This window comes from Schistocerca americana, chromosome X, assembly GCF_021461395.2.
Source record: "Schistocerca americana isolate TAMUIC-IGC-003095 chromosome X, iqSchAmer2.1, whole genome shotgun sequence".
Classification (NCBI taxonomy): Eukaryota; Metazoa; Arthropoda; class Insecta; order Orthoptera; family Acrididae; genus Schistocerca; species Schistocerca americana.
The window spans coordinates 413159611-413187211 of NC_060130.1; the positions used below are offsets into that span (position 1 = coordinate 413159611).

The following is a 27601-nucleotide window of genomic DNA, read 5'->3' on the forward strand; positions in this document are numbered from 1 at the left end:
ATGCATTTGTTATTAGATATTTGTAATATCAGCTCATCGGCAACTTGAATTCATGTTAGAACATTACAAATGTCCTCCCAAACTGTCAGTTGAAGAAATATACGATAGCAGGCCCTAAATATATTTTTTTCACGTGAATAAACTCATCAGCAACCTTTGAACGAACAACTACCTTTATCTGCAGGAAATTTTTCCACCATTCACATTTAAAAGCAATTAAGATACCATTTTTCCCATAAAACAGCTAATTGCGGTTGACGTGGTTGTAATTTGCACTGCACTGATGTGATACATCAATTCATAAATAGCTTTTGAAGAAAAGGCATGATCACAGCGTTTGACAATGGTACATAATTTACAATTTTAATAATTTAACAGTTCTTGAGGTAATTAGTTAACTTTTGCATCCAAGCGTACTTAAACAGTAATTTTGATGTATTTCATGGTTTATCATCATGCGAAACAGTTTTATAAGAGAACGGGAAACACTGACAGTTCGAATCAAGGGACCAGTCTCTACATTTCCCTTCATCGAAGTGCTCATTTATGAGGTATTTATACAAAACATACATCATTGCCTGTTAACGAAAGCCTAACTACTATATAAAGCTCAGACATGGGGCAACTCTCCGAGTTATCAGCGTTTGATTTCAGAATAAGATCTATATAATGAATGCGTGAGATATATCTGACTTCATAGTTATTTTTCGTTTATGCACTTCACGAAAATTAACTGTATTACTTCGAAAGCAAATACGTCAATTAATGAACGAGCTGCACATCGTACCCCCTTTTTGTTTAATTTTATTTTTACATACGGAATATTGTGCCCAGGAATTAGTTTCCTAACCAAGTGCTTTCATCAAGTGTACCACTTGCCCTGCTAACTGTTCCGAAGGAGCAACTTCTTTATCAAAACTAATACCCTCAAGCACTTATCGGGCTTCAAATGTAAGTTCGCAGCAATAGCGGTACGACTGTGAGAATGTGTGTGGCTGGCATAGCAATGCATAGCGCAATCGCCTCACCTGTGGCTGCGCCGATCATGATGGGTGTTTGTCACTTCTCGGCAGCCGACTGCTTGCAGATGCCGTCAGAAGTGGAGAAACCCCACTTCCCCTACTCGTGACGTCACCAGTGGAGGAAGGGGGAACAGTCGGCTGACCCGTTCAGCCAGTTACTGTACTACAGCTAGCAGCAAGTGCAGAGGCTCTTCCAAGGCTGCGGCTGCTCGCGAAATACGGCTTTGGTGACGTGCCACATTCACTCCGGTCCACTGCTATTTGCCATTCACGCTTGCACACTAAGAAAAAACACGTTCCGTTGTGTGTCATCCGTTGCCTCATTTGTCATTCGTTTCCGTTAAAAAGGACGCATCGTCAATAGACTTCGTCTCATTCTATTGCCATAAGTAGTTCAAATGGTTCAAATGGCTCTGAGCACTATGGGACTCAACTGCTGTGGTTATCAGTCCCCTAGAACTTAGAACTACTTAAACCTAACTAACCTAAGGACATCACACACATCCGTGCCCGAGGCAGGATTCGAACCTGCGACCGTAGCAGTCGCACGGTTCCGGACTGCGCGCCTAGAACCGCGAGACCACCGCGGCCGGCGCCATAAGTAGTAATGTTGCACCAGAGAGTCATTTTTAAGTTCGGTTTCTGGTAAACGTGAAACACTTGGAGACACGTTCCTAGACGAATACTGACCCAGCCATTTGTCAGGGCCATTTCTAACATTTGCAAAAAAACTACGCTGTTGTGGTACTACATTTTAAGAACTTCCATAAATGTGCACTAAAGATTCAATTGGAGTACGAGTAGGCTGTTTGTCTCGCAGTTATGTCCACAGTGTCTCAACGTTTTTCACGCGTGCATTTGCTTTGTTAATTAATATTCAAAATTGTGAAGTCAATTGTAAATTGAACCGGTGAACTAGGATGCTTTTATTTCGACTTTTATCAGTGTAAGTCCAACTTGAACAGAGAAGTGTGAAAATTTACGCACCCGAAACACACGGGTTTCAAGTGCTAGGTCGTAGCGATTATCGTACGGAGAAGCTGTTCTGTAGGTGTGTACTCAAAGGAGAACTATAATAACGCCCACTAATATTCATGTTATTTTCATAGGGCAGCAGCTCGCCGGAGGTTGAGTCCTACCTCGAGCATGGGTGTGTATATTGTTCTTAGCAAAAGTTAAAGTAGTGTGTAAGTCTAGAAACAGATGACCTCAGTAGTTTGGTCCCTTAGAAATTCACACACACACAGGGCAGCAGCAGAAAATAGCTTCTGGCAGACCTGTGAAAAGACATAAGTAATCTATGAGAATTTCGTAAAAAAATTATATTAGAAACTGATACACTAGCTTTGTGTTATTTGACTAGAAACTACAGAAGTACTTCAGAGGGTTGCTTTCGTAGGCTTTTAGCCTCTTTACACCATTTTGTCGGCTAAAGTGCATTTACTGTATCCCTCTCTAACATTGCGTGTTGCAGTTGGCAATTCGTTATTGTTGATCGGAGGCAATTAGATAATAGCATACAGTTGGGTACAGCTTAAATTGCTGTGAATGAAATAAAATACCCGTTAATTTCATTGACGAAGAATAGGAAATTATGGACGAGCTATGTGATTGGCTATGCACATCTCAAATATGGTTTCTCATGTTCGCTTACCATCATTTGTCACGCGAACCGTTACCAACAGCAGCAAACAACCAAAAATCCGCGAACACCGTAAATATCTTTTAAAGATTTGTTTTCTACCGACTTCTAATTTCACTTTACGTACAGACTACTATACTAAAAATGAGATTATTTATCTATTGAAATGTGAAAGGTGTCCAGTACCGTTTCCTCCTATTTTACAAAGCCGCTTTACGCAGTAAAACGATGCTGGAAGGATTATCGCTGTATACCATAAAGGACGTGCTCCTAACCTGCATACACTTGTCCAAAGAATCGGCAATGAGAGATTACTCTAAGAGGTGCAAGTAAAATAATAAAATCAGAGTTTGAGAAAGTCAGTATGTTGTCCCTCAGATTTAAATAAATAAGCTTAAGTTATATATATATAGCAGCGAACACAGTACGGAATCAGTTTTAGAAATCGTTCACAACGAATAATTTACCTAAGAATTTTTAACACCGTGAAGTCCCGTCAGCAACTGTGATAATTAAACATATAACAAGTCAGCCAAACTTTGGCATGCAACAGTTTAGTGTCAGTAGCTTCTGAAGAAGACCAAATTATTTCGGCTGAAACCTAGGTAAAGATTGGTTTCTATTTGCAACTGAGGCTGACATGTTATGTGTTTCATAATTTACCTATAAATTTTGGAAGACACATAAAATTCAAGGCTGCTTAATAATTTCCAAGTTCCTGTAATTAGGTACAGAGCTGTGCGATAAATGCAACAGCACATACATTTGTTGGTATCCAATTGGACAATCAGCTATGATGAAACTGGCATGTGATTATTTGCTAAATAACTGGTTTGGCAAGCGTTCTTTGAAATTTTCTATTCCCTCCTGTTCCAAAGCGCAATATTAAGGGTAAGTTTTGTGTGAAGTGTTGAAGTTTTCGTGTTAGTGAAAAGAGATGTTACAGGATGTGTTGAGATTGTAATCGGGTATGTCTCTGAGCCTTTTCGACGGACTTGCGATAGTTAACACCCAGGAAACATGACGCTAATTTCGTGTAACTGCTTCTTGCCTTCATAATGGCCTCAATCCGGTGAGTAAGTTTGTGTCCGTCAGTTTGTTTATGTATGCCACTCCGACCCGAGCCAATCATCCACGATTAGGTCTCAGAGCGCTACCAAATTGCGGAGATGTTGATTGCTGCATTTCATACGCTGTTTCAAACGGGCTCAGACTTTTTCTATGAGATTAATATCCACTGATTTAGTGGGCCAGTCGAGTTGCGGTTTCGTGCTCTAATGTTGGTCTAACCAAGCACGTGTGCATGAACACGGCTGTTGTCATCTCGGGAGGCACGAGTGTACACAGTGCGATCGTCATGAAGATGTAGAACCAAGTGTAACACTCCTTCACTGAGATCACGATAACCTGAATGAGTAGGCTCCTGTCACGGTACGAAAAACATAACAGAGCGACCTCTGACCTGTACTACACGCTCTACTCGCTGCGGGTTAAAACACCTCATTGCGCCGTCGGTGCACTCCACACCTTGCATAATACGAATTGAGACAAAATCGAGAGATGTCAGACCACACTACACGTCTACACATTCCTTATAGATATGTTGGACAGTCCATATTGATACATCAACAAATGTGAAACATGGCTGTTTCTCAGCAACCGTATATTAGTTTCAACATAGGATTATACAGCCAACCTGCTGCAAATAACTGTTAGGTACATTGACCTGGATTTTGACACCTACTACGCTTAACCATAATGAAATTTTGAGAAACCGTAAAATTACATTGCGAGAAAGCAATGGTGAGAATTAATAGCTGATATACTCCAGTTAGAAAATAAAACACGTTCCATCCTTTGGCACGTGTGCCTAACTAGGAACAACATCAGACTCAACAATCTGATGTTGGTCCTAGCTAGGCACATGTGCCAAAGGCTGGAACGAGTTTTATTTTTTGATTTGAGCATATCTGCTCGTAATTCTGACCATTGGTTTCTTGCAATGTAATTTTACGCTTTCTCAAATTTTTCATCTAATGAAGATATCCGTAGTAGGTGTCGAAACGTAAGTCAGTGTATCAATCAGTTATTTGCAACTGGTTGGCTGTACAATCTTATGTTGACACTAACAAATAGTGTAACATCATTCAAGGTGTGGTATGGATCATTCTGACACGTCGACCTACTTACTGTGCTGATTCCATGCAATCGTCTGGCACATACATACCAATTCAGTGGTGGAAGACCACATGGCCACCTGGTACAGTGCTGCGCCATCTACAATGTTCCAAAGCGACCAGTCTCATCCTTTAAAGGGGTGCCGAACATTTTGTCTGTTGGGCTTACCTCTGTGCAGCAATGGGTGGAAGGAGGCTTATGGCCGCAGTAATGGGAACGATTATTTCATACACATGCTGACAATGTTTCCAAGTAATATTAATCTGTCCGCTACGGTCGCAGGTTCGAATCCTGCCTCGGGCATGGATGTGTGTGATGTCCTTAGGTTAGTTAGGTTTAATTAGTTCTAAGTTCTAGGCGACTGTTGACCTCAGACGTTAAGTCGCATAGTGCTCAGAGCCATTTGAACCATATTAATCTGTGAATGCATGGTCTTGCGGTGTTATGAATTAATAAAATCTTCTCGGGCTCCCAGCCGTGTCATGTGGCTAAAATCCCACGAGGTTTCGACCGAGCTCTCCTCGGTTATTGTCTAGTCATTTACCACTTGACAATGTCCGAGGAGAGCTCGGTGGAAAGTACGTGGGATATTGACCATCTGACGCGGCTGGAAGGCCGAGAACATTTCATTAATATTAATCTAGTAGCACGGAGCGAGGTGACCCAGTAGTAATATTCTGGCCTCACATTTGGGAGGACGGCCAGATTTAGATTTCCCTAATACGCTAAAGCGCCAGCACTTGAAAGGGGACATGGTCAGTATTTTTTCTCGATCAGAGCCTGTGCCCCGTCTCTGATGTCCTCATTGTCGACGGGACGTTATACGCTTAATCTCCCCTCCATGATTTTACACACAAGTTGCACCAGCCGCTTAAGTGAGGCATGGTGAAATAAGATCTTCATAAATAGTTATCACCTTCGGGAAACTACAACAGTTACTTATCTTGTCAGAAATAAAGATTTTTGCATAACTAGCCCCCAATAATAGAGAGGGCGTTAATGTCGTACTGGCATTGAAACATAAACATTTAGCGTTTTTAACTGCCATGTCGTTTTTAGACTAACAAGGGGAACGCGCCATAGTTAGCTCTCTGGCACAGTCGGAGCTACACTTGGTGAAAATAGAGGGACACATATTTTGTCTTAGGTGCCAACATGAAATAGTTTCCGAGGAAATCACGCAGTTTTGATGCTACTTCATCAGTTCCAGCTGAATTAAATCAAGCGGGTTGATGACGTAGAGGCTAAAAGCACAGTTTCCAAGTTTTGTGCTCAGTGTATGTTGTTTTTTTTTTCTTTTGTTGTGGAAGTATGTGACGTCAGTAACAACAATAGTTTTTGTGGCATCGAGAAATACGATGGGACTATTGACAAAAGAAACAAACATTTCAAATCTTATTAAAGACAGATATTACGAGCATCGTCACAATTCTTATTTAGCCCTGTATGACTGATAGTAATTGAAAATGAAAAGCATATAAATTCTGGTATTTCAATTTTTGCTCTGATTTTTTACTTCTATATTTCAGGAAGACCAGTGGGCTCACCAGGATGATATATATCATAAAAACATTCAAAACATCAAAATTCAGGCCACCACGATCAAAGCTGGAAAGCGCACGTGCCACAGTCATTTTTTGTGCAAATATTATTAGAAAGAGCAGCCTTGCTTAATACCTCACGATCCGGCGATAATTTCGTGGCAAACCAAGCATATCAAAGTATTTTCTCTAAAGCTGGACCCTGCAATTGATTACGGATTCGGGCGTGGATTTTATTAATTACATCGCTTCTACTTGTGATTTCAGTTTGTTGTGTGATGAGAATAGGGCACTTCTGTGATGTCCGAATGTAAATTCTTCACCTGTCGGTAAAGATGTACATCGCAGTGTTGACACTTTGGAGGAATTTCTCTTAATGAAGACGTCGATATTTCGATTTTATCGACAACCAGGCAGTCGTATATGAGGGATAGCTTTGTCCATTCCAAGAGTCAATACTGTACAGAAACGGATCCATTTCTACGTAAGGTCACATAAACTTTGTACAAAAACTGATGACAGGTATCTTTTGCAAGTTTTCCAGCTTTTGTGGCAGTTGCGTACACATTACGATGCCGTTCCATTAATTGGATTACGTCTTGTTGGTTTCGGGGACCAAATTTGCCCTGACTTCTTGGAGCCAATCAAAAACCGTTGTTAACAGTTCTCCGGAAAGCATTAATCCGTACTGGGCAGTGTACGAGGGCACAAGCTCACAAGTACAAAACAGATATCGCGATCGAGGACTCACAAACGGAGGGGCGACTCGAGATAAATATAAAATAATCGATCCGTAAGCGTTCGATCGTTTTACAGAGGCTAGAAACAATGGACACCTAGATACTACATGAACGTTGCGGCTCTGGGCAATGGCTGCAGCAGTCTTATTGCCGTCGGAAAGTTTCGAATTCAAAGCTCCAACCATATACTGCGATTCTTTTAAGGGGAAACACAGAATTCGCCAGCGGCATGTCACCAAATACATTAGCAGCAAAGACATGGGTACGTTTACGGGTACGTTTGATTAATTACTGGAAAGAGCAGGAGAGTTGCAACTTAAAACCTCCACTAGAATTCCCGAGTCCAATCCTGATTTCGTTATAGTTACAGATTAAACAGAATGTGAGCATCACATTTATAGTAAGACAATGTTATCGTTTTGAAGTGAGAGAGTTACAGAAATAGCTACCGACCAACTGAAACAAAGAAATCGTATCATAAGTTTTTGGACAAAGTTTTGCGACTTTACGTAAAAATGGAGCCGTTTCTGTACATTATTGACTCGTGGTGTGGACAAAGTTATCCCTTCTTATGCGATGGCCTGATTGTCAATGAAATGGGAATATCGACGTGTACATTAAAAGTAATTCCTCCAACCATCAACCGTCCGACGTATACTTTTACTGACAGGCGAAGAATTACATTCGCTCATAACAGAGGTGCCCAGTTCTCATCGTACAGCAAACGGAAATCACAAGTAGAAGCGACGCAATTAATAAAACACACGCATGGATCCGTAATCCACTGTATGCTCCAGCTTTCGATAAAATACTTTGATATGCTTGGTTTGCCGCGAAATTATCGCCAGTACGCGAGATATTTAGCAACGTTAACGAGATCACTTTTCCTAATGCTATTCACATAAAAAATGACTGTGGCACATGCGTATTCGCACGTCGCTCGTGGTGCTCTGAACTTTAATGCTTTGATGTTTTTATGATACACGTCACTTTGATGAATACACTGGTCCTCTTGAAGTATAAAAGCAAACAATCAAAACAAAAACAGAAATTCTAGAATTTGCATGTTTTTCGTCTTCAGTTACTGTTAATAGAATGAGGTTATATATTGCCAACGGCATTGCCGCGGTAGTAACACCGGTTCCCGTCAGATCATCAGAGTTAGCGCTGCCGGGCTTGCCGTCTGGTCTGCCGAGCGCTGTTGGCAAGAGGCGTGCACTCAGCCGTTGTGAAGCCAATTGAGGAGCCACTTGATTGAGAAGTAGCGGCTCCGGGCACGAGAACTGACGACGGCTAGGAGAGCGGTGTGCTGATTACATACCCCTGCATATTCGCATCCAGTGACACCTATCGGCTGAGGGTGATATTGCGGTCGGTTGGTACCATTGGGCTTTCCGAGGCCTGTTCCCGAGTTATATAAGATTATATAAAGACAACTTTTATTAAGATGTGAAGTTCTTACCTTTGTCAATGACCCCTTATTATTCTCGATGTCACAAAAAATATTGATGTCATTAATGTCATGTATTTTCGCGAAAAAAAACCATATGATTGGATCTGAACACAAAGCACAAAAAATTGAAATTGTGCTCGTGACCACTACGCCGCCGACTCGCTTGGTTTAACGCCGCGCGCGCGAACTGATGAAGTAACGTCAAAGCTTTGTCATTTCCGCGGAAATTATTGTATTGGCATCTAAGACATAAAAGATGTGCCCTTAATTTCACTCTTCTTTCATCAAGAAAAGTTTCGACTGTGCCAGAGAACCGGTTCTCCCTGTAAACTAATGTGTTGAAATTGATAGATGAGGTGTCTACAGGATGAACCAGAATTCCGCCGACAAACTTTCAGAGATGGTAGTATGGACCAAAAAAAGAAAATTATGTCTGTTCGGTCGCAGGTTCGAATCCTGCCGCGTGCATGGATGTGTGTAATGTCCTTAGGTTACTTAGGTTTAAGTAGTTCTAAGTTCTAGGGGACTGATGACCTCAGAAGTTAATCCCATAGTGCTCAGAGCCATTTGAACCATTATGTCTGTTAAAGATGGGTTGTAAAATACATGCCAACGTCCGAGCGCTTTTGGCATGCGGGTTTACACTCAGCCCTCGTGAGGCAAACTGAGAAGCTGCTTGATTGAGAAGCAACGGCTCCGTTCTTGTAAACTGACATACGGCCGGGAGAGCGGTGTGCCCCCCCCCCCCCCCCCCATATCCGCATCCAGTGACACCTGTGGTCTTGAGGATGATACGGTGGCCGGTTGGTACCGTTGGGCCTTCATGGCCTGTTCGGACAGAGTTTTTTTTTTCTTTTTAAATGCATGCGTTGAGAGCTATGAACATTTGTTCATCTTCGACACTGTGAAACACACCTCTTTTACTGCAAGCTCTTTGCTTTCCGTATGTTGAGGAGTGATAGCATGGACCAAAACAAGGAAAAAATGTCCAGTAACATGGGGTCTCAAATGAGTACCTTAAGAGCTATGAGCAATTAGTAGAAGAGATGTGTTTCACCGTAGCGAAGATGTCCAAGTACTGATAGCTCTTAATGTATTTATTAGCCGGCGAGACGAAGTGGTAACCTGGCCGAAGCAGGAACTAACTTGGTCACGCGACTAGGCACGGTGTCACTCCGATTAAGGTGCAAGCATGGAAGATGAACGCGAATGTCTTTGTGGGCAGACGCGACGGCTTCCTGTTAACGTGGTTAAATATATTGACGATGAGGAAGAGAAGGGATTTGTCTTGCCGGCGGAGAAGGCGGCGAAACGTATGACCAGAATCTTAAAGCTGAGCAAGTAGATGGTTAGCGAATTACGGAAGGAGGGACACGAAGCCGAGGAGGGTGGGATTCAGAATTCCACGCCAAAGAAGGAGAGGCGATGTGCTCACAATAAGGATACCATCGACGAAATGGGTAAGTGTATTATCATGCAGCAATTTCTACGTTATTACGAACAATATAAAGAAATACCAACTTTGAGAAAACTACACAGCTTTTGTCACACAGAACTGAACTTCAAGGCTAACTAGGAAACTCTGAGAACTTCGAACAACGAGCGTTGCAGACTGCTAGTAAAAGACCAGCCAGGTGATACCGTTATGTCGATGGTCGATGATACGTTCGTAGTATGAACGCACGGTGCAACGGAATTGGATGCCTTTCTGATACATCTCAACAGTATCAGTCCTCAAATACAGTTTACTATGGAGACGGAGAATAAGGGCCAACTGAATTTCTTGGATGTGTCTGTTATCAAGCGAGGGGATGGGACGCTGGGCCGTAGGCTATACAGAAGAGCCAAGCACACTGACAGTTACCTGCTTAAAGATTATGACCACCACCACAGACCAAAAAGAGGTCTCATTAAAACCTTGGTTGACAGGGCGCACAAAATTTGTTAACCAACTAACTTAAAAGATGGGCTTAAACATCTACGGACTACATTCAAGAACAATGATTATTCTAACAAGGAGATACGAGGGTTGGAACTTTAATAGTGGCAACTATTTATTTACAGCTCGTACAAAATAGATACGTGTTTCAAAGTTTTACTGACCTTCAAAGTAGTCACCAGCATTGTGTATAACCCGTTGCCAGCGATGAGGAAGTCGTAGGATACTCTTCGCAGTGCCAGTTGTGTTGACAGTTCGAGCGGCGCGGTCTATTTCCCGACGAATATGTAGCAGCTCTGAAGCGAATGCCGTGAAGTGTTTCCTTCAGTTGAGAAATCGAGTTGAACTCATGAGGACTTAAGTCAGGGGAGTGCAGTAGGTGGTATAGCACTTAGCAGCCCCATCAGTCAAACAAAACAGTAACAGCTTGCACTGCATGTGCTTGAGTATTGTCCTGCAAAATGATGGTCAGGTCCTGCAGAAAGCGTCATAACATCTGTCTCTATGCTGTTTATTTTTGGAACACAATCTACGACCAGCTTAGAGACAGAAGTGCTAAGCAAGTATGGTGTGGAAACTACCTTCAGCCCCACTAGGAAGATAAAAGAACGTTTTAAGATCGGCAAAAGATATACGACATCATTTGGCTACACCGGGTGTATATAAAATTCCTTGTAGTTGTGGACTGGTTTATGTTGGTACCGCAGAAAGAAGTGCTAACAACTGTCTCGTTAAACACAAGAGGAACTGCTGCCTGGGACGTACGGATAAATCGGTCGTAGCGGAACATCTTTACCAAGAGGGTGACCATGAAATAAAATTCACTGAGACGAGTGTCATATCGAAAACATCGCATTATCATGCCCGTATGTATAGAGAGGCTATTGAGAACTATAAACACCGGAATAATTTTAACAGAAAAGAGGAAGGCATTAAATTAGATGAAATTTGATGCCAACATTGCAAAGTAAGAATGACAATCGATTACTTTCAATCGAGAATGTTGGCACTATCAGAGATAATCTCGTAGCCGACGTCACGTGATGGGTGTGGTGTCCTCTACACTGCCCATATATTCGGCTCTCCTCAAGTTCTGGTTGCAGTTCGCCACTTAACCTCTGAAGATGTCTCCCTCTGTCGGAGAGGAAACGTTAGGAGAAAGTTTTATACATTGACCACGGTCTGTTAGCGCGGAAGTTTTAAGTGATGTCGTATAAAAATTTTTATGTCTGTGGGAGTTAGTTTTAAAAGAAGCCAAAATATCTGTGTTCTTATGTGCGAACGAGAGGACATAGTGCAAAAAAGGGCTTGCACCATTAGGTTTTTATGGAGGAATGAAGCGTCAGAGCGACCAGTGAGTTACATAAAACACGGATTCACCCCCATTACACTCTAAATAAGTGTGGGCAAAGTGACAGTGTGTGAGGAGTATTGTCGCTGTTTATTGAAGTGAATGCAGACTGTTTCATGAATTTCATTAAGGATACACTTATCACATGACTGAAAAACCAAAATGTCGGGCTATCACTCATAAATGGACCATGAAGTCTTATCTTTGTGTATTTGAGGAGAATAACATTTCATCTTTCTTTGACGAAACAAAATACGCAAGTGTTCAAATATTTTCGAAATTAACGAAAGTAATTGGCCATAGTAAGTATTACCCTTGTAAACTGTTATATCCACTTTCTTTTGCTGCCAAACGCTCTCATCAGCAATCATTTGTTAGTGACGAAACATTAGGCAACTCACAATGGGAGAGGTGGGATAGACTTGTTGATACAATCTACAAGCTTATTGGCAAATGAAAAAGTTGATACGATGTTTAAATCTACGTGTCAAAGGATTTTAAACAATATACATACAATTAACTGAATAAAAATAATGAATAATCATTTTTATGGAGAGTTTAAAATTAAAACTTAAGGGTACTTCTGGCGATTCAGAACCTACCTCTGGCTTATGTTTACCCGATACACTTTACCACTACTTGAGACAACGCTATTGATTTTCGCAATGTCTTCACAAGCTCAGAATATTTCTAACCATTGCAAGTGTCCAAAATGTTTGATTACAATAATGTTTAACTAGTGATCAATTGGCACTTGTTTTCAACAATGCGCATGATCTGGCGGGAGTAATAAAACTGTCCCGCCTGGATAAGATGTTTAAACGTCTGTTCTTGAACGACCTCCTCTTTCTATCAAATAAAAAAACTACAAAGGTGCTCACAGCCCCACTTCAGAGTTCACTAAATCGGAACGGTAGATCTACATAATATATTCGTGTTAGACAAGTGACACTCGAAAACTTACATTTGATCGGATTAGGAAAATAGATTCAAACCTAACCTGTAAACACTACAGCGAACATCGCATTTTAATTTCGATATGAGATTTTCGTCTTCCGGAAACTGCGTCGCTTGCAAAGGTGCTAATAGACAAGCTGTGTGTGACAGAGCTCCACTTATAAGAACACAGGAGTGTAGTTAGTATTGCTTCCTCATCCGTGTTCCTGTGGCGTAAACACGACGGTTCTGCCACTGTGGCGAGGTTACCACTTCGCATTGCCGAGTAATATACCCTTTGAGGTCCATGGCTCTGAGCACTATGGGACTTAACATCTTAGGTCATCAGTCCCCTAGAACTTAGAACTACTTAAACCTAACTAACCTAAGGACATCACACAACACCCAGCCATCACGAGGCAGAGAAAATCCCTGACCCCGCCGGGAATCGAACCCGGGAACCCGGGCGTGGGAAGCGAGAACGCTACCGCACGACCACGAAATGCGGACTGAGGTCCATGTTTACTGGACTTTTTTCCTCGTTTTGGTCCAGTACTACCAACTCTCAAAAAAGAGTTTACAGGAGAAAATATGTGTGTCACAGTAGCAATGATGAACAAGTGCTCATAGCTGTTAAGGTATGAATTTTGGCTCTGAGCACTATGCGACTTAACTTCTGAGGTCATCAGTGCCCTATAACTTAGAACTAATTAAACCTAACTAACCTAAGGACATCACACACATCCATGCCAGAGGCAGGATTCGAACCTGCGACCGTAGCGGTCGCTCAGTTCCAGACTGTAGCGCCGAGAACCGCACGGTCACTCCGGCTGGCGTATGAATTTTAAAACCTATGTTTACTGTAATTTTTTTCTTGGTTTGGTCTATAATACAACCTCTGAAAGTTTTTTGATGGTGTCCTGGTTCACCCTGAGTATGAACTACTGTCAGGAGAAGACATTTCCCTATGGTTTGATTAACAACTTATCGTCATTTCACTGCACAAAATGTTGGCTGTGTCGTAAATATCACCCGCATCCGTAGATGAGAACACTGTCGAACGTAGTGACTCTTGTCTGGGAGGTACTCGCTGCGAATCTGTAGCGTTGTAAGGAATGTTCATTACTAGCGTTTTAGCAAACAAGAGAAGGAGCGATGCCGATGATGATGTACAGTGTATGATCATCACACTGTGCACCAATGTCTTCAATTAAATTAGAAACCTTTCATTCGTGTCTCATTGAGTGAGACGCTGAGACAGAGTTGACGGTGATCCGTCCATCGCATGAGAACTTTTAGTTTAGTGATCACTTCAGTCTCATTCAAAGTAAATTAAAGTTATAGATCAATATTTGGTCGATTTTGAGGTCATTAGGAACGGAACAGTCGCTGCAACTGGAGGACGGTACATATGAAACGAAGGAAAAGAGCGCTAAAGAAGACATCTTGAATTATATAGCAATTTTAAAGAATACTGGGATTTAACGTCCTATCGACTGAAATGTCATTTGAGACGGAGCTCACAGTCGGAAGGAGCAACATGGTGGGCGGGGGCGAGGGGTGGGGTGTGTGGGGGGGGGGAAACATGCAGTAATAAAGCTTAAGCGATTTAGCGACACCGTTGTAAATCTTGAATGACTAGACGGGGACTCGAACCACCGTCCACGAGAGTGCGAGAGTGTAGTTCCTTCAAGTGCTGCGCCAATTCACGTACTTTCTGTAGCATCGGTATACAAGATTTGTTTTTTTTTAATCTGTTTTCCTTGAATTCACGTTGTCTTCCTTCATTGGATTCACATGGCGGGCGTGTATGCGTGTTAGAGAGAGAAGGGGGGATGGGAGAGGTGGGGGTTGGGTAGAGGGAAATCACTACTACCGCTAATACTCGACCACAATTTCGTCTGTTGCAAAGTGTTGGCCACGAATTTCATTCTCCTGATGAATTGTGGAACTCACAAGAAGGTTCTCGCATGTAAGGGCGGGCGACAGCTGGTGTGAAATCGTTTAGCAGGGAAATCCCTCAAATTTATTAAATATGTCGGCTTATCTTATGATTATGGGCTAAGATATTGTATGATGGCATTTTGGTGTGTTTAAACCTCCTCATTATTCCCAAAATGGATTTAAGTCTCCCGTATTACTCATAGAAGGAACGTAGTGTGAGAGCATTATTTTGTTTATCCTATGCTGAATAGCTGCCTCATAAAAGTACGCGTTGAAGAGTATTCAGAAGTACACTTCTGGCCATTAAAAGTGCTACACCACGAAGATGACGTGCTACAGACGCGAAATTTAACCAACAGGAAGAAGATGCTGTGATATGCAAATATTAGCTTTTCAGAGCATTCACACAAGGTTGGCGCCGGTGGCGACACCTACAACGTGCTGACATGAGGAAAGTTTCCAACCGATTTCTCATACACAAACAGCAGTTGACCGGCGTTGCCTGGTGAAACGTTGTTGTGATGCCTCGTGTAAGGAGGAGAAATGCGTACCATCACGTTTCTGACTTTGATAAAGGTCGGATTGTAGCCTATCGCGATTGCGGTTTATCGTATCGCGACATTGCTGTTCGCGTTGGTCGAGATCCAAAGACTGTTAAAAATGGTTCAAATGGCTCTGAGCACCATGGGACTTAAAATCTTAGGTCATCAGTCCCCTAGAACTTAGAACTACTTAAACCTAACTAACCTAAGGACATCACACACAACCATGCCCGAGGCAGGATTCGAACCTGCGACCGTAGTAGTCCCGCTTTTCCGGACTGCAGCGCCTAGAACCGCACAGCCACCGCGACCTGCAAAGACTGTTAGCAGAATATGGAATCGGTGGGTTCAGGAGGGTAATACGGAACGCCGTGCTGAATCCCAACGGCCTCGTATCACTAGCAGTCAAGATGACGGACATCTTAGCCGCATGCCTGCAACGGATCGTGCAGCCACGTCTCGATCCCTGAGTCAGCAGATGGAGACGTTTGCAAGACAACAACCAATTCCACGAGCAGTTCGACGACGTTTGCAGCAGCATGGACTATCAGCTCGGAGACCATGGCTGCGGTTACCCTTGACGCTGCACCACAGACAGGAGCGCCTGCAATGGTGTACTCAACGACGAACCTGGGTGCACGAATGGCAAAACGTCATTTTTTCGGATGAATAGAGGTTCTGTTTACAGCATCATGATGGTTGCATCCGTGTTTGGCGACATCGCGGTGAACGCACATTGGAAGCGTGTATTCGTCATCACCATACTGGCGTATCACTAGGCGTGATGGTATGGGGTGCCATTGGTTACACGTCTCGGTCACCTCTTGTTCGCATTGACGGCACTTTGAACAGTGGACGTTACATTTCAGATGTGTTACGACCCGTGGCTCTACCCTTTCATTCGATCCCTGCGAAACCCTACATTTCAGCAGGATAATGCACGACCGCATGTTGCAGGTCCTGTACGGGCGTCTCTGGATACAGAAAATGTTCGACTGCTGCCCTGGCCAGCACATTCTCCAGATATCTCACCAATTGAAAACGTCTGGTCAACGGTGGCCGAGCAACTGGCTCGTCACAATACGCCAGTCACTACTCTTGATGAACTGTGGTATCGTGTTGAAGCTGCATGGGCAGCTGTACCTGTACGGGCCATCCAAGCTCTGTTTGACTCAATGCCCAGGCGTATCAAGGCCGTTATTACGGCCAGAGGTGGTTGTTCTGGCTACTGATTTCTCAGGATCTATGCACCCAAATTGCGTGAAAATGTCATCACATGTCAGTTCGAGTATAATATATTAGGTCCAATGAATAGGCGTTTATCATCTGCATTTCTTCTTGGTGTAGCAATTTTATTGGCCAGTGGTGTAGTAGAATGTAGTAAAAAAACAACAGAATACAAAAGTAGATGTATTAAAACTTACTTCATATACTTAGAAAAAATTCTAATTGTAATAATTCGTATCAAAGCAATTAGTCGTTAAACTGAATACATAGTTTTCATTAACGTGTGTTTTATTCACGAAAGGCACGATACATTTCAAAAATGGTTCAAATGGCTCTGAGCACTATGGGACTTAACTTCTGAGGTCACCAGTCGCCTAGAACTTAGAACTAATTAAACCTAACTAACCTAAGGACATCACACACATCCATGCCCGAGGCAGGATTCGAACCTGCGACCGTAGCGGTCGCTCGGTTCCAGACTGTAGCGCCTAGAACTGCACGGCCACTCAGGCCGGAGCCACCGTAGCTCCTACACAGTATTTCGGTAAGCGATATTCACACTTCTCTTCGTATTCATTAATGGATATGTGTAGTCTTCAACCTGCTCCAGTTCCATAACGATCGAAAATCAGACGCATGTTAACAAGTTTATTTTCACGTGTAGATCACGTCAAAAATTATGTGTCATTCCTCCTGAGTCAGCCTGTATGTTGCACATATTCTACTTGTAACTAATGTATTCCAGACTTAAATGTATTCAGTGTGTGCTTATGTCAGGGCTGGTGGTCTAGTGGTAAATAGTTTGCCTGTATACCGGGAGGTCACAGGATAGAATCCCAGTCAAACCATAGTAATTTTTCAGCCTGCATTTAACCTAGCCTTCATGTGTCCTTTATGTGAAGATTCGCTAGCAACGACTCGTGGTCCGTCTTCCACGTTAAACTGTACATCCCTTTGCTCTAGTATGATTACTGTGTTAGGTTAGGTGCGCCCAAGTCCCCGAAGTGGCGTCCAACTGAAAGACTTGCTCTAGACCGTTGAGTCACTCGAAATTATTATTACTGTGCGTCTGCAGCACGTATCATATGCACGCCACATGTGAATTCCTGCCAAACACAGTGCACAGGGGGTTGATCTGTATCATCAGCTAATTAAAAGCGAACACACCGCTTTCATGAAGCTACAATTCACAAAGATAATATAGTACACATTTCGAAACATGTCACACATATTCCATCAATAACTGAATTATATGTGTTCAACAGCATCACTACCTGCAACACGGATTATTTCCATGCAACATAAGAATTCCTCCCAAAAACACCGCACCATATCACAATCCAGGGAGTTGATATGTACTGTCTATAAGATGATCCTGGTTTGTAGGGTGAGTAAAAAAAAGTTTGGTTCAGACCCCACATGTTGCAGACACTTCGTTCAACATTTGAAAGACGAGAAATACGGTATGAGCATATAGGGATTACGTACTATTTTATCGGAATTGTTGATATTTTTGTTAATTAAATACTGATCAAATATATAATAGAATAGTGGAATCTGCTCTTCTTAATGTTTAGGCATTGTATTGGCTCAAATGGCTCTGAGCACTATGGGACTTAAAATCTGTGGTCATCAGTCCCCTAGAACTTAGAACTACTTAAACCTAACTAATCTAAGGACATCACACACATCCATGCCCGAGGCAGGATTCGAGCCTGCGACCGTAGCGGTCACGCGGTTCCAGACTGAAGCGCCTAGAACCGCACGGCCACACGGGCCGGCAGGCATTGTATTGTAAGAACTTTCAGATATCGATAGTGCACTGGAGACAGGCGCATCTTATTCTAAGGGTAAACAGATACTTTCTTTAGGTAACCGATCAACGTTATTACTCTTTATTTTGCTATATTATTTGCGTTACTTTATTTTAAGGGTGTAGGCGCAATAATATCTGAGTCCGCTAAGAATTTTGCTGTTTGGCCATTCTGATCTGAGATTTTCTTTATGCCTCAAGGCTGGTAATTGGTTCTGCGTCGGTGATCATGAGCAGAGTTGATACTGTGTGATCGTTGTATCTAATGGCGTTGTCCCGAGGGTAGGTGAGTTTCAATGATTTTCTCTTCCGAATCCAGATAGTCGAACGAAAAAGTATCCTTACGTTTAACTGGTTGAATCTATAAACCACAGCGTAATATTCTTACCAATCTTCCTTGAAACCTTCTCCATGTTAGACAAGTTTTCAGTTAAGAGTAGGATCAGTACTGGATATGCGAGATGTGCTGAAAATTAATGCCTCCGGTCTTTTATGTGAAAATTCAAAGGTATTTAAATAAAACAAACGTTATTAACGTTCTACATATTTATTCCCCCATGTCTACATATTAATTTCTCAACGCAGTCGCCCCGGCGACGAACCCATTTCTCCCAACGAGAGACCAGTTTGTTAGTACCGTCACTGTAGAATATTTGACTTTGGGTTGACAGAGCCACAACCTCAGCTACACTTGCACCGCTTCATCACTATCAGAGTGAACTCCTCGAAGGTGTCCTTTAAGCTTTGGAAACAGATAAAAAGCGGACGGTGCCAAGTCGGAACTATATGGATGCTGGTCGCTGACAGTGAACCCAAGACGTCGGATTGTTGCACACTTCGCGGCCCTCGTGTGCGGTCTGGCATTGTCATGCTGAATGATAGGGTGCTCCCTGTGTGGACGAATTCTTCGAATTCGAAACTTGTTTACAGGACGCTGTTACTCACCGACAGACGTAACGCTACCCGTCGCCATATTATACGGTATAATTCGGAGCCCTTTAGCACCAGAGTTCTGCAGATATGTAAACAATGAAGAATACAGATGTCTAATGTTAATGACTCCATTTTTTTAAAAAAAGCTGTAAGAGTTTTCACATAAAAAGCTCGGAAGCATTACTTTTCAGCATGTTTTCGTAATCGGCCCCGGATCTACATTTCCGAACCGGGGTAAAAAATTTGATAGTGGAGCCTCAACTCCCCTCGAGCGTTTGGGATAGGACGTCAGAAATTAAAAAAAATCGATCTTTCAAAAATATGTTCTTTTGTAGCGCAAATCTTTTTGAAGAGTTTGATTTATAAAACATATGTTCGAGGAAATGTAAGACATGTTATTTGGTCCTAAGTGTGCCAAAATGCAGTGCCACGCCTCTTCACACAACATTCTTTTATCGCACGTCACTATATTTCGCTGTGTGTAATTCAAACGTGTATATTTTGTAAAGGAAGCCATCAAAGCTATATTCAGGACAGTGGAAATTAAAATGTCCTCTGGTGCCTCCTCTGCTCCCAGTCGGTCGCTTTGACATCTTATCCCACACCCCAAACCCCTTAAAAAACTCAAAATTAATACTGGGTGGGATTATTTGTGGCCGGGAGAATAAGAGCTCTTCAGAAAATTTCCACTCTTTATTGCCTATTAGCTAATAACTTTCCTTTTGTATGACATAAATGAAATATGGGAAACATAAAAGCAGTAAGGACAAGAGACAAGCAAGTTTCTTCAATCCTTAGTTCCCAGCAGTTCTTTCTTTCTAATCTTGTTACAGCTTTACGCGGCGTGCTTTGCTTTCTGCGAAGAATGTATTACCTCATCAAAGTTGGTCAAATGTTTTGCTGCCTGAAAAATCAAAATATCGTTGTCCAGTACCGAAAAAGCTGTGAATACGAATAGTAGTGGTGTGGTTTCTCTATGTGATTACGTCAATTTTGTCACTGTCTGCTAGAGAAAACGAAATAAGCCTTTCTAATATTGCAGCAGTTGTAACACACACCAAATAAGGAGACTGTTTTGGCACAAATGGTCATTTTTATGAACCTTATTTACATAAATATCGCGGCAGAATATTAAACTTCCTGGCAGGTTAAAACTATGTGCCGGACCGAGACTCGAACTCACGACTGCCAGGAAGCTTCATATCAGCGCACACTACGCTGCAGAGTGAAAATTTCATTCTGATGATAGAATATAATTCACGAAATACCAATATCAAATGTTTATTAGGTATACTACAAGCAAAAAGTTTTATGGTAGGAAATAGTTTCACATTTCATTCATGCGCTCCAGTTTCTGATGCATGAGATCGAAAAATAGTTGTACGAAATTTTTATATAAATTTGGAATCGTCATAGTCTTCCAGACAATTTGCGTCATGTCCCAGTTTCTTCTCCTCCCTCATTCTAACAAACAAACTTGTCATCACTAATTCTGTGACTGTTCCGGCCATCGTCAAAACTTACTCTCCTTTTAACTTAACTAACGTTGCCAGAATGACCGGTTCAGTTATCCCGCGTTTATTCTCCACTTAGGCGTAATTACGTGTTCGTACAAGGCGTTTTCCGCGCGTTTCCGAGAATATATGGTTCAAATGACTCTAAGTACTATAGGACTTAACATCTGAGGTCATCAGTTCCCTAGACTTAGAACTACTTAAACCTAACTAGCCTAAGGACATCACACACATCCATGCCCGAGGCAGAATTCGAACCTGCGACCGTAGCAGCAGCGCGGTTCCAGACTGAAGCGCGTAGAACCGCTCGGCCACGTCGGTCGGCTCCGAGAATAGAACATAAAGCGGCTACTAACCGGGGACTGTGCAATTGGTTCTTAGCAGTGAAGCGATCTGTTAACAATTTTCTGTCAAAATTTCATTTTTTTGGATACACCGAGATGATAATTTGTAATCTTTTTTACCTGTTATTCCTCTATTTCCATTCTGGTAGTCTGAATCTATGGCTTTCGCTAATAATTACAACAACGCTGATCATTTGCACACCCAGTCAACCACATAAACAAACAGCGATTGGTATTTACCCGTTCGGGTTTATTCGGCTCAGATCATATAGCCCCGTCCCCTTTTGTCTTCAGGGAAGAATATTCAAGATGCTATGGGTATTCCCCTGGCAGAAAATCACGTTCACTATGCGCGCATTCAAAAATCAACTTATAATTCGTTCAGAATAAAACCTATAACATGTTAAAAATATTCAAAAACGAACTGAGATGCGTCTCAAAATCATATGGATAATCGATAGACTAACGTGCGCCGGACGCTGTGCGCTTTGTGAAATAAGGGTTTTTTCTTCAAGAATATGAATTTGGCGCCCCTTGAAAGTGCCGTCCGGGGGAGATACCCGGTTTACCGCAATTTTACAAAGAGCCTGAATATGGGCAACTCCTTCTATTGTACTGACAGATTTCTTAGTAGAACCAATTGATATGTGTATTGTTAATACTATTAAACAACGTGATACGTAACATATGACTTCTGGACGTATTCATTGCAGTAGTGTTGTCAATATAAACTAGTGCTGTAAACTCTTTTTCTGCCTGATGTTGCGTGATTGCAACAGCCCAAGAACTGTATCTTGTACTTCAGTGTATGGTATACACATTTACGTGTGCATGACAATTTTTGTCTCACCTCTTAAATGAAAATCTCTTTAAGATTTTTTGACCAATGCTGGATGGCTTGCACAACACTCAGTGCCTGAACTATAAGAGATGTCAAAGCCTGTTCACTACTCATCTGCTCCGCCAGTTTGCATATGCTCCTTTAGTATCGTTGCAGTGAGTGGCGTGAGGTTCCAGTCAGGGCCGTGCTTACGATCTGTAGACCCCGAGGCCTTATCAGAGAAAATTTTGTCGTAACTAACTGGCAAAAATACGTCTTACAGCCATTTTCGGACTGAAAGCTTATAACACATCATTTGAGGTTTACTATTTAATTGCATATTTAATATCCGATCCCAAATGTTCATCTATCATGCTTTAAGGAAGTTAATAAAAACACAAATTTCCTCTTTAACTCTATTCTTATGTACCCAGTAATATATGCAGTTAGTGTTTTTAAAATAATTTAACTGAAACCGAAGTTATTTTTGCCTATGATCTGCAAGAAGTCCGCTAGTGACTCAAGTATTCAGAGCTTTAAGTCTGTTTATGAGCAAAAATGGTTCAAATGGCTCTGAGCACTATGGGACTTAACAGCTGTGCTCATCAGTCCCCTAGAACTTAGAACTACTTAAACCTAACTAACCTAAGGACATCACACACATCCATGCCCGAGGCAGGATTCGAACCTGCGACCGTAGCAGTCGCGCGGTTCCGGACTGCGCGCCTAGAACCGCGAGACCACCGCGGCCGGCGTTTATGAGCAGATTATGTTGCTATTATTAGAATTTGAATGCACCACCAGTAGTGAATGGTAGCTCTCAGTCATATTAATCTTTAACTTCCTCTCCTAGTGGAATGAACTGTACCGCTGGAGGCATACAAATGGGCCGGCCGGGGTGGCCGAGCGGTTCTAGGCGCTACAGTTTGGAACCGCGCGACCGCTACGGTCGCAGGTTCGAATCCTGCCTCGGGCATGGGTGTGTGTGATGTCCTTAGGTTAGTTAGGTTTAAGTAGTTCTAAGTTCTAGGGGACTGATGACCTCAGAAGTTAAGTCCCATAGTGCTCAGAGCCAGAAAAAAAAGAAAGCTGCCCCATACAACCGCTAGTAAACGCAATAAATAACCCGGCATACAGAATAAGCAGAAACTGAAAGACGTTCTTTCCACTGTCAATTTTGAAAGCAGTTATATGATCAAAAACGAAGTTGATTTAGTAGAATTTATTGTTGTGGCATCAGTCGCTGCAAGGCATCGCAAACAGTTGAGGAGTGTATTGGCCCAGTACAGACAAAGTCCTGTAACTGGGTTCTAGGAAAATGGCGTAGAACTCTGCAACGCAGTAGTCTACTGCAGCAGTGGGTTGGGTCACTTCACGCTGTGGCGCAATGCTGCGCTTCCAGAGCTGTCTACGTGCAGGGAAGTGGGCTCCTGTCAGAACATACCCAGTCCTGGAGAGTTTAAATGAATCCCCTGCGTCAGCTATTAGCAGCACTTGTACTTGAACTTTCGACTTTCACCAGAGGAGAAGAGACCTGTGTCTTGGAGTCATCACTTGTCACTCTGGCTGACTCCAAGGGTCCTGGGTTTAAAGCAGAGCATCTGCATAGCCCTACCCAGCACTCGGACCCCATGCCGTGTTCATCACTCAGCAGTTTCACCATGCTGATGCTAAGCAGACAGTTATCTTGCATTAGGAAGGGCACACATACCACCTGCTGTGTTATGCTGAGGTGGCATACTGCCGCTCCCAGGGTTCACGTGCACTGGCCGATTCTTGGGCGCAGACATCGACCTCTTGTATGGAAGCCGCGCTTATTAAAGAATGTTGTTATTGAAAGAGCATTCTGATTCCGCGAACAAAGCGGTTTTGGAACATCCCAACTCATAAATTCCGGCACACACCATTATGAGGCAGAAGTGGCCCTCTTGGCTAATACTGATGTTGACGCTCCGTCGCGCCATTACAATATTAAAGGCATACACATACCAGTAATGGCTAGACGTTGCTCATTAAATATAATTCAATTTTATACTAATATCCCAGTAGAAGAAACTGTTAACGTATTGAAAAATGACCTACTAGAACATAAAAAGCTCAACTAACCTGAAATACTTGTATATGAGTTACGAGAGATTCTCACACTTGTAATGTCTCGTAATTATGTTATTTTTAATAGTAAATCGTTCAAATGTCTCTGAGCACTATGGGACTTAACATCTGAGGTCATCAGTCCCCTAGACGTAGGACTACTTAAACCTAACTAACCTAAGGACATCACACACATCCATGCCCGTGGCAGGATTCGAACCTGCGACCGTAGCAACAGCGCGGATCCGGACTGAAGCGCCTAGGACCTTTAATAGCAAAACCTGTAAACAAAATACTGCAACACCAAGGGGGAAAAGTCTTGCTGGACCTTTAGCTGATGTTTACAGTAACCATACTGAGCAGAAATTCTCATCCAGTAATAAAATAAATAGTGTAAGAATTTAGTACGAGAGATATGTAGATGAACCGTCATTCTGTTTGATGGTAACAGCACTGAAAGTACGTAACATCATATTCGCAATCAAACATGAAATAAATAACAAACAGCGTCAGTAGCCTAACATCTTTACTACTTTAACGTCTTTGAAACTAATGCGTTTTTACGGTATTTACGTCAATGTCGACCACGTTTTGTAAATGTTGTGCTTGTGTGCTGCCATAAAGTACACGATGGGATGTGCTCAACCAGTTCTCTGAGAATTTAACGGCACTCACATTGTGCACGTCCAAAAATAAGGAATCTTTAAAATATGTAACACAAATACACGTCCATTTCTCGGACAGTTTGGAACCGCGCGACCGCTACGGTCACAGGTTCGAATCCTGCCTCGGGCATGGATGTGTGTAATATCCTTAGGTTAGTTAGGTTTAAGTAGTTCTAAGTTCTAGGTGACTTATGACCTCAGCAGTTGAGCCCCATAGTGCTCAGAGCCATTTGAACCATTTGAACCATCTATGGCCATCAGTCCCCTAGAACTTAGAACTACTTAAACCTAACTAACCTAAGGACATCACACAACACCCAGTCATCACGAGACAGAGAAAATCCCTGACCCCGCCGGGAATCGAACCCGGGCGCGGGAAACGAGAACGCTACCGCGCGACCACGAGCTGCGGACAGGAATTAAAACAAAATAGAGTTAAGCCAATATCGTCAGTTACCCGTAGCAGTTCAGTTTTATGCGGTAGACTGATTAATAACAGACGGGACACGTGTATAACTTTCTATTTTCGAAGGTTTAATGTGCGATTGATATATCGGTTATTAAGGGAGGCGATACAGGCAGTGGACTCCTTTAAAATATCATTCTGGGATTTGCCTTGAATGACACAAGAAAAACTTAAAATCTGGCTGGCTCTGATTAAAACTGATAAAAATTTTTCTTTGGAATTAAAGTATAATGTTCCCTGTTGACAGCACTCAAACACTCACTCTCTCTCTCTCTCTCTCTCTCTCTCTCTCTCCCTCCAAACTACAAGTATTATCCGTCAGCTATGAAGCTCAAGAGAAAAATGAGGAATGGAACACAGGAAAGCCTAAAATTGTGCGCCAGAAAAACGAGGCTGTTTGAGCATCGGACTAGAAAAGAGGAGACGCCAGCTCTGCAGCACACTAAAATGTCAGTCAGGAACCGCGCGACCTCTACGGTCGCAGGTTTGAATCTTGCCTCGGGCATGGATGTGTGTTATGTCCTTAGTTTAGTTAGGTTTAAGTAGTTCTAAGTTATAGGGGACTGATGACCTCCGCTGTTAAGTCCCATAGTGCTCAGAGCCATTTTGAGCCACTAAAATGTCAAACCAAAATAATTATGCTGAAGTCCAGACAGTACTCAAAATTCTAAAAAGTAAAAGAAAAACGGTGATGTTGAACTCTCGTAGAAACATCTTTGTTGAGAATAAACAAATTTTTTGCCTATATGCGGACCCATAAATCCCATAACATTTCATGAGTTGTACTATTCTCGTCCCTTGGTCAGCTGAAATTGAGTACTTACTTTTGCTTCTGCCCTCCCGTCAAAACTGTAAAATGCATTTTGTTTAAATGTGGCGTATGAATCTTTGTTTATCATGCTCAACAACGAGATATCAGCCTCCAAGTATGTGGCACATTCTCTCAAATTATGGTGTTTGAAGATATGTTTGGCTGCTATGTCGACTTAACCTATTTGCATGGATTTCCCTGTGCCGTGATACATACCAGAATGAAAAACGTGTCTCATGCGGTTGGAGTAGAAATGTGTCCTGAATAATTTGCATCACTTTGCTACGCTTCGAAGACGACGAGCAGACGAGAAATTCCATATATGATGATGTCTCGCTGCTCTTGTATCTTCAGGATCGCGTATAATACTGCGCTATACAGAAACTCTCAAACCTGTATAGTCAAAATTATACAGATATTAGAAGATCGTAAGCTCAGTGCTTTGAGATAAGAAACTTTTGGTCTTGAATGATTTTTTTTTGATTGACATAAAAAACTTACACCATATAACAACAACTTACGCTCATATCAGCTGTTCAATGTGACAACTCGTAGTTTCAGTACATGCATGATAGCGACACAAATCCCCCCTCCCCTCCCCCCCTCCCCCCTTTCGAAAAACCCTGTTGTTTGTTGTATAGTGAGACAGGCCGCCAGGTCGCTGCCAACCAGTTACTCTTCAGTTTACACTAGGATTTGATACGCCAACGACTGCATGTAAATAAATAAAGAAAACATACTCGGGAGTGGGATCCAGCAGTCGCGTTAACAGTGGGCCAGGACCTCGCCATCCAATCCGATTGTTTTTCCTTAGAATGAAAGTTATTTAGTAACAACTGACTGGTTTACTACCAACATGTCAACAATAAGCACGGCACGCAGTCCACACAAAACTAATTTGCGAAGTCATAGACCATGTGATCGTGACACCAAATCAAATCCAGGCGATGGGAAGTTGTGTTTCTCAGAAATCGAGAATCTTGGCTTAATAGCTTGGGCTGCTAGGATTGTGCAATTTCCTATCAGAATACCTTCAACCACAAGGTGTGCTACGCACCGATGAAGCAAAACACTTGTTACCGCGCATCATTTGGGGCACCTGGCGCCCCCAAAGTTTAGGCTTTTTAGCTTGTCAAGATTACAAGAGAAACTATCTGTATTGGCGTTTATTCCCCAAACAACTCGTAGTAATTGTGTCACAAACGTTCACAGCGGTTCGAGTTCTCTTATGAGCAGTATCCTCAGCCAAAAAACCGGGAGACTTCTCGTGGGTCGCTCATGTGAGAAATCCTTAAAAACAAAATGACTGCAGTAGTAGACTGCATTCTGTGTATTCGCTGTCATTAAACGTGATTAAAGCACTTTCCAGAAATTGTCACCTCTTCATGTCCTTGAAGAGGTATTCACAGGGCACTAAAATCTATTTAAAGGCCACAGAATTGTACACTCCCGAATAGTCAGCGAAAGCTGTCCAAGTAAACAAGTTGTTAAACGCCATACTACTCAGAGAATAGGCCTTAAATACTGAGATACCCACTAGTCGTAATTGCAATAAATTCTAGGTTGCTGAATGACAAGATCTGTTGTATTCACTAAATGCTCTTGGCATGAAACACATAAATTTGTCAG

The 27601-nt window shown here is 42.3% G+C and overlaps 2 protein-coding genes across 3 annotated transcripts in view; one reads left to right on the forward strand and one right to left on the reverse strand.

Moving 5' to 3' along the window:
• The window catches only part of LOC124556840 (leukocyte elastase inhibitor-like), a 66450-nt gene extending 65337 nt beyond the window's left edge, over positions 1-1113 (reverse strand). The window contains exon 1 of the mRNA XM_047130857.1: positions 1029-1113. Within this exon, the coding sequence (XP_046986813.1) occupies positions 1029-1047 (19 nt within the window). The 5' untranslated portion in view covers positions 1048-1113. The remainder of the gene's footprint in view (positions 1-1028) is intronic.
• LOC124556838 (constitutive coactivator of peroxisome proliferator-activated receptor gamma-like) overlaps positions 1-27601 on the forward strand; it is a 721776-nt gene that overhangs the window by 478078 nt on the left and 216097 nt on the right. The gene's annotated exons all lie outside the window — the stretch shown is intronic.